We start from the raw sequence: 12,799 nt of genomic DNA, 5'->3' as shown, positions 1-12,799 counted from the left end.
GTGCTCTCGCTTACCCGCGCACAGCTATACTAGTAGAACTCGGAGCAAGTTTAGGCTTGAAAATCGAAGATGTCTTAGAAAAATCCTAGGTATGTATAATTGAATGAGGACATCTCCCGCACGCAGCTCCACTGCGTAATGACGCGTAATGACTATTTTTCATGGGACTGATTTCGCTGACGCTCCTGCTGGGTGGAAGGTTCGATGCAGACTTAGCAAAACCTGTTCTTTGTTTCTATCTTTCGCAACTGAGCTTTGAAGATTCAACACATGTGAGGCTCGGCAGTATAGAGCGTTCACATTCAGCCTTTTCATGCCACCCAGACGGGTAAAATGGCATAGGATGCGCGGGTATGGGGAGAAAATCTGTCGAATGTCTCGACAATCTTTGGGATGATGTTGACGTTTTGTTTCGGCTGAAAGCAGGTGAGCATTAACCGAGGAATACCTGGAGCTCCCTAACTGAGACTTACAATGGATACTTTTGGATGTTCCCCCACGCACATAGAATAGCCTCTTTCTGCGCCATTTCACGATCTGATAAAGGATCCACGGACTCCAAGAGAAGGGAATTGAAGCTTCCATCTTTTCCATCAAATATCCACTGTATACAAAACTCAAACAATCTTGGATAGAAGCCCGCAGATGCCCAATCAATAAGGCAGAGGGAGCCATCTTCCTTCCATATGATGTTTCGAGGTGCAATATCTAGATGACAGAGTACGAGATCACAGCCCTGTAAAACTAAGTTCGGGTTGTGCGCGAAAAGCCGGCTATTGAACCACTCCTCCATTTGGCTAAGACTGTCGAAAACCAGGTCTTCTGTTTCAGGGAATAGAAGGCCACGACAAGCGCCTCCATAGAGTGATCCAGGGGTGTTACACCGCAAAGTTGCGAAATGGTTAAGCATACTGGCAACCCTCTGTATAGCGCTAATGTCTTCTAAAGGATCGATGACCTTTCCTTCTATAAATTCCATCACAATATAACCACAGCCTTGCTCATCAGTAAAGAAATCATACACACATGGGATACGAGCTATGCGGCTGTCCACAAGTTCATACGCCATCCTTTGATTTTCAAATTCTTCTCTTGTCACATCTGGGCCGCACTTAACGGCTTGATGATCGGAGATTCTGATAATTCGTTTGCCGTATTGGCTAACAACATTGCCAGGCAACGGGTTTGCGCAAGAGGCGATCACTGAAGCTCGTTGCGAGTCTTCGGGAAGTGACATTCTTTTAGACTGAAAGACTGATTGGGAGGATAAATCGATTGGGGAGTAAGAGATTATAGAGCAACGTAGGTCTGGGGCTTCAAACTAGTTATAAATATGATAGGAGAATGTCTTTTCTTGTTGAAAATAAGAAATATAACATGGCGCGGAGCGGTGTAAAAAGGGGCAATGACAAAACAGAGCTCCAGAATAGATCTAGGATAGATGACAGATATGATAAAACTGAGAGGAGATTTTATTCAATTTGACAGCTTGCTAATAGTAGATATTGTTAATGTCCAGTTTACGACATTCCAGGATCATCGGTTCATCTCCATCTGGCCGCCATCCTGGGGGTCCAACTATAGACTCTGACCATCCCTACTTCAAACGTGTTAGTAGGTTCTAGGGTTATATTTGGAGGGAGGGGGAGGGAAGACTTACACCATTTTTTGTAGTTGTACAAATCTTAATTGTTCGTTTTGCTCGTTTCGCGCTTCAAGGGAAGGAAATATGCCAGCAATTTGCTGGTGTTTGGTATAATAGGTCTGATGATTGATCTCGCAAACCGATTCATCTTTAGAATTGTGGGCTTTGCAGAAATCACGAGAACAAAGCACGCAACATTCAGTCTGATACGATTTTGGGTCTTCTAGCAGATGACTATGCTTGGTTGAATTATTGGCAGCCATTCGCCGACAAATAAAGCAGATGTTCATGTTGATGGTTGTAATTAAATTGTCGGTATAGTCGAGCGAGAGGGGAGGAATTCCAGTGGTCAAAGAATGAAATACACGAGGACCTCTGCAAAGCTATATAACCGTTTATATAACCGTCCTACTCAAGGTAGCGTGGGGTATGTACTTTAGAAGAGGGGTATCGAGGCATGCCTACCAGAGTGTCCACATTTCAAGCCAAAGGTTCTTCTCTATAGAAAATGCATCCAAGGTGGAAAAACTTGTGCACCAATAATTTTGTTTCCAGCAGTCCCAATCTGCAAGCCAATGCATAACACTGTGTGTGTGTACTTGTTAGTGTTGTTGTTCCCGTAGAGGTAGCCACAGAGAATTCATAGCCTTGTTATTCCCTGTCTGACAACGCATCTAGTTTGCTTGTGCGTTGGCAATTCTCTTGCCCGGTCAATGTCTCAAGCGTTTACAGAAGTGTTAGGCCCAGGATAGATGCCAGATATTATGGAACTGAGAGGAGATTTTATTAAATTCGACTGCCTGTTAATAGTAGATATTGTTAACGTCTAGTTTATGACACTGCATCCATTTTTCAATCTCTACGTGACAAGAATTTTTACATCAACCATTTCATTCTGCGCCCCGCTGCAGCATCAAGAGTAAGTGTAGCCTCAAGCCGCGCCCAAACCACAGCCAACGTTGCCACAACTAGCAATACACCCACCATAATGCTGGTATTCTCATAACTTCGCGGACCTCCGACGCTCTTCTCGTGGTTTCCGCGGATCAGCGCACCGGCAACTGGGGTTCCAACTAATGTCGCAAAGCCTCGCACCATATAAAGCAAGCCATTAACACTGACAAAGTTCTGCACACCGAACAACTCGACCAGACTCGTCGGGAAGAGAGCGACGTATGCTGATGCAAAGATGCCATAGAAGATTGTGAAGGCGATGAACAGTGTGCTCCCGGTAGATTGTGTGGAGGATAGGCACGAAGGAAGCCACAATGCAAGGACCGAGACAGCTGAAATGAGGGTCGTTAATACCAGGGTGTTGAGTCTTCCCATGCGGTCAGCTGCATGACCAATAACAACCTTGCCTAGCGCATTTGCAGCGTTCGAGATGGCAATGAAGTTTGCCGATGTTGCCTGTGAATAACCTAGTGTGCGGGCAAAAGACGCGAAGAAAAACACCGGCGTGTAGTACGCAGCGGACTGTAACGCTGCACCCAGAGCATGCGCGACGAATTTGCGGCTTCGGACGACGCGCCAGTCAACCAATGGAAGGCGGAAGAAGGTCGAAGAACGGGAGGAAGCGGCGTTCTCGGCTTGAATACGAGTGATCTGGCTAGCTGGCCAGCGGATAAATGTCCCCGAGCCGCAAATGAGTACGAAAGAGATTCCAGCTGTGACGCGGAGTGTGTTCCGGAATCCGACTGACTCGATGAGGTACCTAAACGCCAGTGGCCATGCAACACCCCCGATTCCGGTTCCTGCGAGAATTATCCCCATTGCGAGTCCGCGGTGCAGTGTGAACCAGGTGGGTGCCACGGTTACGGATGGCATGTAAGTCAGACATGTGGCCATGCCGAGAAGGATACCTTGGGTGAGGATGAATTGCCACAAGTGTTGACTGAAGCTGGCAAAAAGCAGAGCGCTTGAGTGGATTATTCCGCTAGCCCAGATGACATATCGGGGGGGATATTGCTTTGTCCACGCTGTTGCGAATGGAGCGCCGATTGTCATCAGTGCGATTGAGAGAGTACCGATCAGGTCGATTTGCGCGGGTGTTGCGCCGGTGAATGGCGTGTTTGGCTCCTTTGACATGGAATCGTACAGTTCTTGGAAGACACCGAATGCGAAGTTTATTCCACATCCTGTAAATACGAGGGTCGTCGAGGCGGTGATGATGATGGTTGATTGTCTGCGGCTGCGTTAGCTTAGCTTTTATGCTGGGGGTTACGATACATACAGACGAGCTCTTGGGGTTGCTAGGTTGCCTCCATCGACCTGCATGGTCGTTAAAGAAGGTTCCATCTTTGATGGCAGTCAAGCCGCAGTTACGATGGTTGGGGTGGAAGTATGATGTTGAAATTGTGAGCATAAAGAGGTACGTGAAGGCTGATGCGTGAGGATGAGGTGCAAACGAGGTGAAAAGAAGAATATGTTCATGTCCTTGAAAACAAAGTTGGTTACCCTTGGCGATTAAGCTTATATTAACCGTAGACCCGGTTTAACCCTAACAATTCTGAGTCATCGCGGGGTATACCGTAAAACTAGTCTGGATGACCAATATCTTCGTATTCAAAAATATAGAGATGAAGAGCACTACTTGTTGTAGTAAAATACTACAGTTTGGGGAGAACACAGAAGAAGAAGTTGCTTATTGTAGAACTAAGAATACAGGGGTTATATACCCTGACAATAACCATCCAAAGTACGCTCAGTCTGCAAACAAACATGTATGCATGTCCCACACGTTTAACATTACTGATTCCATGAAACCATCTATATAACTTCATGACAATAAAGAAACGAAAGTTTCAGAAGTAATTATATATAGATCCAGGGGTCCACGGCGGGTCCACGGATCTGATACCTGCCTATATAAGCAAGCAATTTGGCTTGGGTTACTATTTAAATGGAGTTTTCATATAATATGAACTAAGATATTATTTCGTCTCATTCGTTATCTTGCTATCATCAAGAAGTGATCCATGGATAGTCAGTATTTATCTCGCTGTTCAAATGAAGACAAGATTTGCTCTTCCAACACCAATAGACTGCTTGTGATACGGTTTCATTAGCACTTCGTCGACATCGATGGTAGGTAGTATTTAATAGTCAAAGGTATACTTCGTACATTCACGAGACTAATGAAAATCCTTTTTTGGGGGGAAATTGAACTGACTGCAAGTTCTGCAGTAGACAAGCAATTAGTTACCGACACCAACCCCTAGTCAACCTGAACTTGTTAACGTCAGTCATACTCCGACAAACATAGAGAAGGAAGATATACACTTTTTAGACACGTTCGTTTGCCTACTCTAAATCGGGAAAACTCTCACGCCTTGCTACCGTTTTCCCATCTTCCCGGACAATCGTACCATTTCGACCCCAGATATATCGGCACCGATGGATCCTCCAGGGACAACAAAGAACGGTTTACCCATGCTTTTTGAACTAACCGGGAACTATCGGTCTTCTCTATCCCCACTTGGAAGTATGGTGTCTCAGTTGGCCCAGCGGGTAAAGACGGGCTCCCCACTTCGAACATTGCAAGAGCTTCATTTTGGGTACTATCTATGGCTGCGAGATCTTAGTGACCAGGCCTAGATCATGTAACTGATGTCAGGAAATCGAGAAAAGAATGTGACGCCTGGCCAAGAAGTCTCCGGACTTACCCGCACACTTCTTTGGGTGGAGCACCGATGGAAGTGCCGGAAAGGGAATTCGAATCCTGCAAATTGTATGCCACTGATATCATGGCCATTTACCGGTGGTTAGAGCGGCTTTTTAAGGAAAGAACGGTACTATCTTCTGGCGACACCTCATTACTCGATTCACGTGGCAAGCACTCGGGAAACGATTAGAACATGGTTATAACAGCGGCTATAACAGCGCCATGTTATACCAGCGGTTGACCGTGAATATCGGACACTGTAGCAATTATATCCCCACATTGCGAGGTCGGTGGTACCATATAGGAGATCAGAAACCCCACGCGGAGAGGCCATTCGTTCGCATCTTGTTGAGGTTATTTCCCACGACAGCAAACTCTAGATCAAACGTATGATGCGGAGGAGACCCACCTATGGCATTCCACGGCCGAGTCATCACCGAGGCTTATGCTAGAATCGTCATGAGGCTCTGAGTATTGTTGATAATGAGTGTGAGGTCTGGAGAAAAAGACCAGAGCTAGGATGAAAAAAAATTGGTGAGTTTGATATTTTCAGAATGGTAAATTTCGAGTGACATGTTTGGCTTGTCTCATTCAGATAGAACGATATGAAAAAGCACAGTGCTACAAGAGATTTGGATCTATCGTTTGCTGGTTTTCATGGATCCATTTTTTTTTTTGCAATTTCACAAAATAACGTACGATATTTCGCTAGCATCTATATATTAATAGCAGGTTGGATCTAGACTCCCGAATGTGCGGCTATCCCCACAAAATGGATCCTGATCATTTCAAACAATCAGTGAAAAAGCAGAGAAAATATGCCGTAAAGTGTTTATTATGTCATTTATCCAGGTACTCCGTACCCTTGATTTCACTTAATCTCTCCTGTCAACTTTGGAAGTGCCTGAAAGTGCGGCAAAGCGTTATTTAGGCTCCACCTGGCTTTGTATAGATGAACTCGGCCCCCACTGGTGGCTTTGCGAGTTTATATGAATCGGCTGTTATTTTATTTTATTTTACTTTACTTTGTTTTTAATTGGATGAAAAATCTGCGCACTAATGTATCTAGGTAAGGTTGTGCATTGTGCATCGGGGGGGTTACCTAGGTAAGCTGTGTGCAGTTACACATCCGTGCCTCGATCCCATGAAATTTTTAAGTTTTTTTCTATCGTCTTACCTAGGTAGTCATGTCAGCTGTCTAGAATATTCCTCAAGTCTCATATTCTACAGCTTCAGGGCACTTCCAATGTTGACAAAACTTCCTTGATCTCGGGATATCTCGCGCTGGGAGACCTGGGCCCCGCAATCAACCGTGGAACCATTTCCCCTGACAGCTGTCAGACTAACCCGATATGAATAATTTAAATATTTAAAATATTCAAATATTCAAATAGTAAATACCATGTAGTCACATATATGTAGGTATATCCCATATTCGAAGATATTCCGCAATCCTGGAGATTCACAATCCACACATGGTTCATGTGCTTTGTTCAGTGCCATGGAAGTCACTGGGGATTTTGGACCTGTGCCTCCAGGCATTGACCTTGCCGTGAACCAGCAAACCCAGATGCTGGGTGCAGTCATTACCCTCATGATTATTGGAACCCTAGCGGTTATTTTGCGTGTATATACACGGGCAAAGACATCTCAGACAAGTTTCGGCCTGGATGACTTTTTGATCTTGGCTGCTTTGGTGAGTGGGCATATACAGTTATAATATTGGTAAATTGTCCCCGTGGTCTGGTGGCTTACCTATCTTCTAGTGGTTTGCCTACGGCACTGGTATATGTGTGATCATCAGTAAGTAAACCCAAGTATATCCCAACATCTCAACCCTTCTTGACTGACTCTTGCTCTGTTAAAAGGTATCAAGTACAAAAATGGATGGCACCAACAAGCTCTGACCGATTCCGAATTCGTCTCTCTCTGGAAGCTCCTTTTCGCACATGTTTTTCTTTACTCAACAACGGTCACTCTCACTAAATGCTCAATCGTTGTGTTCTATCGTCGCATCTTTAACCTACGCTGGTTATTATATTTCGCCATATCCATTATCCTGGGCTACTTCGTCGCGGTCATTGTCACCATTGCCGCCGCATGTCGCCCAACATCATATTTCTGGGAGCAATATACGGATCCCACAGCTGAAGGGACATGTATAGACGTCCCTCAATTCTTCTTTGTCAATGGCATTGCCGCTGTCATCATTGATGTCATGATTCTGTGTGTCCCAGCTCCTGTCATCTGGAAATTGCAAATGCCCAAATCCCAGCGCGTTGCAGTTACTAGTATCTTGCTGCTCGGTGGATTGTAAGTCGATCTTTTATCCATGGATAGCATCCTAGGGATTTCAGGAACTATGCTAATCAAAGTTTACTACAGCGTCTGTGTCGCCGGTGTCGTTCGCGTTGTTTTCTTATATAAACATACACATTCCAATGATCCGTCATGGACAATTGCCCCCGTGTTCATGTGGTCTTGCGTTGAGCCTTTCATCGGAATTGTATGCGCCTGTTTACCAACCTTTTCACCCTTGTTCCGTCGCTGGTGGGCTATTTTGGGGGGGAAGAAGGGTTCCAAGAAACAGGAGGACTATTATGGTGGGGGTTCTCAGACCCGTCGTTCGAGACAGCAAAGGTCTGAAGATGAAGAAGATGGCCCTCACGGTGACGAGGTTCAATTAACAAGCTTCCCTGGTTGGCCATTGAACTTCTTACGTGGGAAGAGTAGAGATGATGCGAGATTGTCTAACTCGAATATTCGGGTTAAAGAGGAGATTACAATCTCGTTTTCTGTGGGCGAAGCGACTTGAGGCTTTCGCGGAAGCTACAAATTTTCGGGTCAAATTTTAATCAAGTTGAATTGCTACAGTATTTCCACAGATTAAAAAGTTATACATGTAGATTACACACTTGATAGCATGGTAAAAAATTGACATAGACTGACGATGCAGCATCAGCCGGCTATTCGCGGAACATATGTTCATCGCCCACTAAAACAAATCAAGCAACCCCTTCAGGAAGAAAGTATGAGAAATCTACAAAAGTCGAATACCCAGCGTGAGTGAAATGTCCGTCAAACCTTGTCCTCATCACTCACAAGAGACAAACCTCTTTTAGGAAATCGCCATATTTCGCATGCCCACCATCAACTCAAGTTCCCCTCTGTTCAGTGTAGGCGGAGTGGGATATCGAAGGTCCTGGACTCCCACGAGGTACTCCACGAGCCTAGTATATTATTAGTACGCATGTCAGGCTTAAGCAGATAGTACATCGCTTACCTGTTGTGAAACAGGGTTGGAAAGTAACATTTGAACTCTCCGTCTCGGTTCTCTTCCATGTGCAGCCAACCTTTCGTGAGGCATGACAGCATAGCTTCACTGTGTGGGTTGAACAACAAGCCTTTGCCAAGGGTTTGCTGAGCCTGGCGAAGAACTTCAAACTCCCGTTCAGGAGGGAAGAAGGTGTCGGGCGAAAGCGGAAGACCCGCGAAGTCTAAAATCACAGCGATACTTCCTTCTAGGAGGCCACGAACTTCAAAGAATCGACGAATTTCGTAGTCATCGTGACTTATTTCATCAATTTCATCATCCTTGAAAAAGGCGTCATACCACTAGGCAAAGTTTAGCATAACAGAAAATACTAGCAATGCTTGCAGATCACATACCATGTCGCAGAGAATCATGAATGCATCCACCAATTCAGGCTGGCCTGCAGTGAAGTCCTTGATGATATCTTTCAAAATATCGCAGATTTCGTAATCGGAACCTCGAGCCTGGAGATGCATTTCCATGTGGTGATCAAACTCTTCTTGGGTGTAGAAAAGTGAAATATCCTCGTCAAACCTTGCTTTCAATAAGAGGCGTTGACGCTTGTTGAATACCAGCAGGTCACTCCCCATGTTGTGTGGCATAACACCTCTATCAGGAGTACCGAATGCACTGAACATACAAAAACTAGCACCTGGTCCGTTCGAGAGGCAATCTTGGTTCACTGAATTCAGAATTAACCATAACTCGGAGCTGTTGTAGGTTGTGTGTGCATCGTCGATGAGAAACACAAAGTTGTCGCGCAGAAGGCTGTGGGAAAATGTAGGAAAACCTTGCATATGACAGGCTTCGACCAGATAATCTAACGCGGAGGGGCCATCCTCTAAACTAAGGGGAAAGCTTTTGATGTAGATCGACTTGACGCCCTGTCCGCGGAGGTAGGTATGAAGAGATCGAGCGAGAAAGGTCTTCCCTGATGCGGGGATCCCACGAGCAAGGACCACTCTTTGTTCATGGATGCGATTGGCAAGCTTTCTCACGGTTTTGTGTCTTGGTATGAACACATGGCTAACACTAGGATCACTTGAGTGTACTAAATAATTGTTAAAGTCAAATCAACAGAGAGAAAAGATTACTTACCCCAAAAATGGTTTCTGAGTGGATGTCCGCACTCCAGACAAGAGGTCGTCGAAGATTCGCCCACATCGGGCTGCCCTTTGCCGCGGCAAGGGCAGGAGTAAGAGCCGTTACCGCTCCAGTAACAAGCTCCGGCTGTCATTTTGTGTGTCAAGAATTAGCCAAGTAAAGTGGATATGGGGCGTGAAAAAAGGAGCAATGGATGCGTTTCGGATGCTCATCCAAGTCGTGTGTAGGTGGAGTGGCAATGAGGGAGAAATAACGAGACAGTGGGGGGAAGAGAAAGGAGGCTAAGAGGGTAAGAGAAAGTCAAGCAGCAGAGCTGAAATGTGGGAAGACAAAAAGTAAACAAAGTCAGGTATGATGCGACAATGGAAGGCGCGTGTGTCGTTCTTTCTGCTTTGGCTGAGACGTCAACAGACTGGGAATCAGATATTAAAGACCTCTCTATTTACTCCTTCCTTTTTATTCCCATCCATCTACTATCCATCTGCTATCCATCTACTATACTATCTATTTCGTCTATATTGTACATTCCCGGGTACTATCACCGGTACTATCACGGCTTTATATACTTCTTCTGTGATTTGATTGGTTACCGTTATTTCCAACCCTTGGAACCCCGCATGTCTGATAAGAGATAAGGACCGTGTGTCACCAAACTTGGAAGGTCTCCAACCGTGGACATTTCCCCTGTCTTCTTGACTTTCACCAGAGTTCCCTGGTATTTGCCTGCTCTTTCCATGACTCTTGATCGAGAACCAGATCATGGCACGAAGCGTAAGCGCGGGGAGCGGAGACGCGCTTCGCTGGCGTAAGTACACTGCTGCTCGGCATCATTCCGCGCCTCACATTGACAATTCTCAAAAAGTTGCGAGACATGCAGAAAACAGAAAGAAAAGTGCGAGGGTGGTCAGCCCTGCTGGAGATGTCAGCGATTAGGACGGTCATGTCTTTTCCAAGGCCAGCCGATTCCGACAACGACGTCCCCTTGCTCCTCTTCGGCCCCCATCGTGTCTGTTCCGAGAGACGAGAATCGGCGAATACAAAGTCTGGAACATATTGCTCGTCATTTCCTTGGGGATGTGTCTTTGGACGAGGAGAATATAAGTCGTATTGCGGACAAGTTACGAAGCTCGACGACTACCACCCTGCCGGAAACTGCCCTGGATATCAACGAGTCGTTCGACGTTCATTTCGTGTCAAATAACATGGCGCATTACTCAGGGGAATTTTCTCACTGGAACTTTTCCCAGAAATTACGCCGTAAAATGAGCTGCCAAATAGATCAGACTGATTCTAGGGTTTGTACCTTTCCCCGCAAAAGCTCGAGCATGTCTAACGATATGCAACAGGTCAAAGAATACTGGCGACCAACCCAACTTCAATCCTCGCCCGAGATTATGGTGGAGACAATGATGCATTTACCACCGAGGCCTATTGCCGACTTTCTTATCAACATGTTCTTCAAGTACGCTGAGATAAACTCCTTTTATATGGAGCGGAAATGGATTGAAGAGAAGGTAGCCCTCTGTTACAGCTCAGAAACTACATATACGGCCATTGATTTCCCCTGGGTATGCTCTGTTTTTGTTGTTTTGGCTATTGGAACTCAGGTAGCCCATATGGAGGATGAAAAGCCAAAGCCCGATTCAGAGATCACCGAAGAACTCAACTTGTGCTCTGAGGACTCTGTCGGGCTAGTCTTCTACCATGCCGCATGCAAGCTTATTCCCGATGTCCTTTTAGTTGCTTCTCACGAAAGTGTGCAGGTCTTCCTGCTTCTCGCCACATATTCACTGCCTGTTTCCACGGGTGGCCTTGCATACACCTATTACGGTCTTGCAATGAAGATGGCGATTCAAAATGGGATGCATCGCCAATATCAAGGGGGTAACTGTGACTCTAGGACTATCGAACTCAGAAATCGGTTATTTTGGACAACATACACTGTTGAAAAGTATGATATCCTAGAGGGCATTTTAGAGAAAAGCTAACCAATACTTCATAGATATGTCAGCATCATGCATGGACGCCCTATGTCAATCGCGCGATCGGAGATAAATGCCGACATGCCAAAGGACTGCCCTACCTTTGAGTCGCCACGATTTGCCAACCTATCCGCGTTTCATACATTGATTTCATACTTGGGGGAGATATCCGAAACACTGTAAGCGGCTCAGAAAGTTGAACAGTTCATCAACGACACACTGATACTTCGACAGTGCACAATTCAAAAGATGTCCGAAAAGGCTTCTGTCTGAATATTCAGAGCGGCTCTTGCGGCTGAGGGCGAGTATCAAGAAGTGGTGGGATTCACTCCCAGCCACTAAAGAATGTCGAGACTTATGCTCGCAAGGTCCGAATTTCCGACAAAACGCGCATCTCAGACTCTGCTACCTGCTTATATATGTCTACATGGGCCGTGCTTTTATATTTGTCGATGACAGAAAAAAGCAGAGTGAACCTATAGTTGGTGCAGACCATGATCCAGGACGGGCTCGTCGGTCAGTTTTGGTGGACGACTGCGTAGCAAGTGCTTTGGACATTCTCAACACTCTACAAGCTTTATCTGATCATGTCGGTCTATGTCGCGCTTCCTACAATGAATTTGGTGCTTGTCGTGCGGCTATTCTGGTCATCCTTGCAGAAAGCCTCAACTCAGGGAAGTCGCAGAGACTCCAAGATGGTCTACATCGTGGCATGGGTCTCATACGTCAGATGGTTGGAGGATGCTCTTCGGAATCAGAAATATCTTACCTCGAGTCTATCGAATCAGCTATCAGCCAGCTTCTAACCATCCCCGAACAAGACTCCATTTCGCAACCACAAAGCGACCAGAATTCCGTCTCTGCCTATTCGAAGTTCAAAGACTGGACGCAGTCACTAAAGAAGGACAAGTCTGCAAGTGGAAATGTGGAGCTGTCTTCTTTTAGTCCGTTATCGCATCTCACACCTGGCACAGAAGGTTTTACGAATCCGGAGCTGAATGATATGACGGCTTTCTTTGACCCTGATTGGTCAAATGGTGATTTTGAGCTTGATACGTATAATATTTCATCTCTGTGAAAATAATTTCAAA

The 12,799-nt window shown here is 45.6% G+C and overlaps 5 protein-coding genes across 5 annotated transcripts; 2 read left to right on the top strand and 3 right to left on the bottom strand.

Annotated features, from left to right (window-relative positions):
* Positions 1 to 433: 433 nt before the first annotated feature.
* Positions 434 to 1,237, bottom strand: N7455_011199 (aminoglycoside phosphotransferase family protein; the record flags this gene model as incomplete). The annotated part of the gene is given in 2 exon segments (XM_065606611.1): positions 434 to 458; positions 474 to 1,237. 2 exon segments carry the CDS (start codon positions 1,235 to 1,237, stop codon positions 434 to 436), a joined length of 789 nt encoding a protein of 262 aa, XP_065459777.1.
* Positions 1,238 to 2,521: 1,284 nt separating this feature from the next.
* N7455_011198 (putative MFS monocarboxylate transporter) lies at positions 2,522 to 3,943 on the bottom strand (the record flags this gene model as incomplete). The annotated part of the gene is made up of 2 exons (XM_040959806.2): positions 2,522 to 3,830; positions 3,879 to 3,943. 2 exons carry the CDS (start codon positions 3,941 to 3,943, stop codon positions 2,522 to 2,524), a joined length of 1,374 nt encoding a protein of 457 aa, XP_040809774.2.
* A 2,867-nt stretch (positions 3,944 to 6,810) lies between these two features.
* On the top strand, positions 6,811 to 8,124 carry N7455_011197 (uncharacterized protein; the record flags this gene model as incomplete). Its single annotated transcript, XM_040959821.2, has 4 exons — positions 6,811 to 7,005; positions 7,076 to 7,112; positions 7,178 to 7,622; positions 7,695 to 8,124. 4 exons carry the CDS (start codon positions 6,811 to 6,813, stop codon positions 8,122 to 8,124), a joined length of 1,107 nt encoding a protein of 368 aa, XP_040809751.2.
* A 126-nt stretch (positions 8,125 to 8,250) lies between these two features.
* On the bottom strand, positions 8,251 to 9,859 carry N7455_011196 (uncharacterized protein; the record flags this gene model as incomplete). The annotated part of the gene is made up of 4 exons (XM_040959857.2): positions 8,251 to 8,539; positions 8,593 to 8,924; positions 8,979 to 9,673; positions 9,721 to 9,859. The coding sequence occupies 4 exons, from the start codon at positions 9,857 to 9,859 to the stop codon at positions 8,428 to 8,430; spliced, it is 1,278 nt and encodes a 425-aa protein (XP_040809768.2). The 3' UTR covers positions 8,251 to 8,427.
* Positions 9,860 to 10,460: 601 nt separating this feature from the next.
* On the top strand, positions 10,461 to 12,786 carry N7455_011195 (transcriptional regulator family TF; the record flags this gene model as incomplete). Its single annotated transcript, XM_040959791.2, has 5 exons — positions 10,461 to 10,531; positions 10,589 to 11,021; positions 11,073 to 11,677; positions 11,729 to 11,887; positions 11,943 to 12,786. 5 exons carry the CDS (start codon positions 10,461 to 10,463, stop codon positions 12,784 to 12,786), a joined length of 2,112 nt encoding a protein of 703 aa, XP_040809775.2.
* Positions 12,787 to 12,799: the final 13 nt, after the last annotated feature.

The sequence above is a fragment of the Penicillium solitum genome (assembly GCF_028829755.1).
Source record: "Penicillium solitum strain IBT 25940 chromosome Unknown utg000009l_segment0_segment0, whole genome shotgun sequence".
Lineage (NCBI taxonomy): Eukaryota > Fungi > Ascomycota > Eurotiomycetes > Eurotiales > Aspergillaceae > Penicillium > Penicillium solitum.
This window is presented reverse-complemented; position numbering and strand designations above follow the sequence as displayed.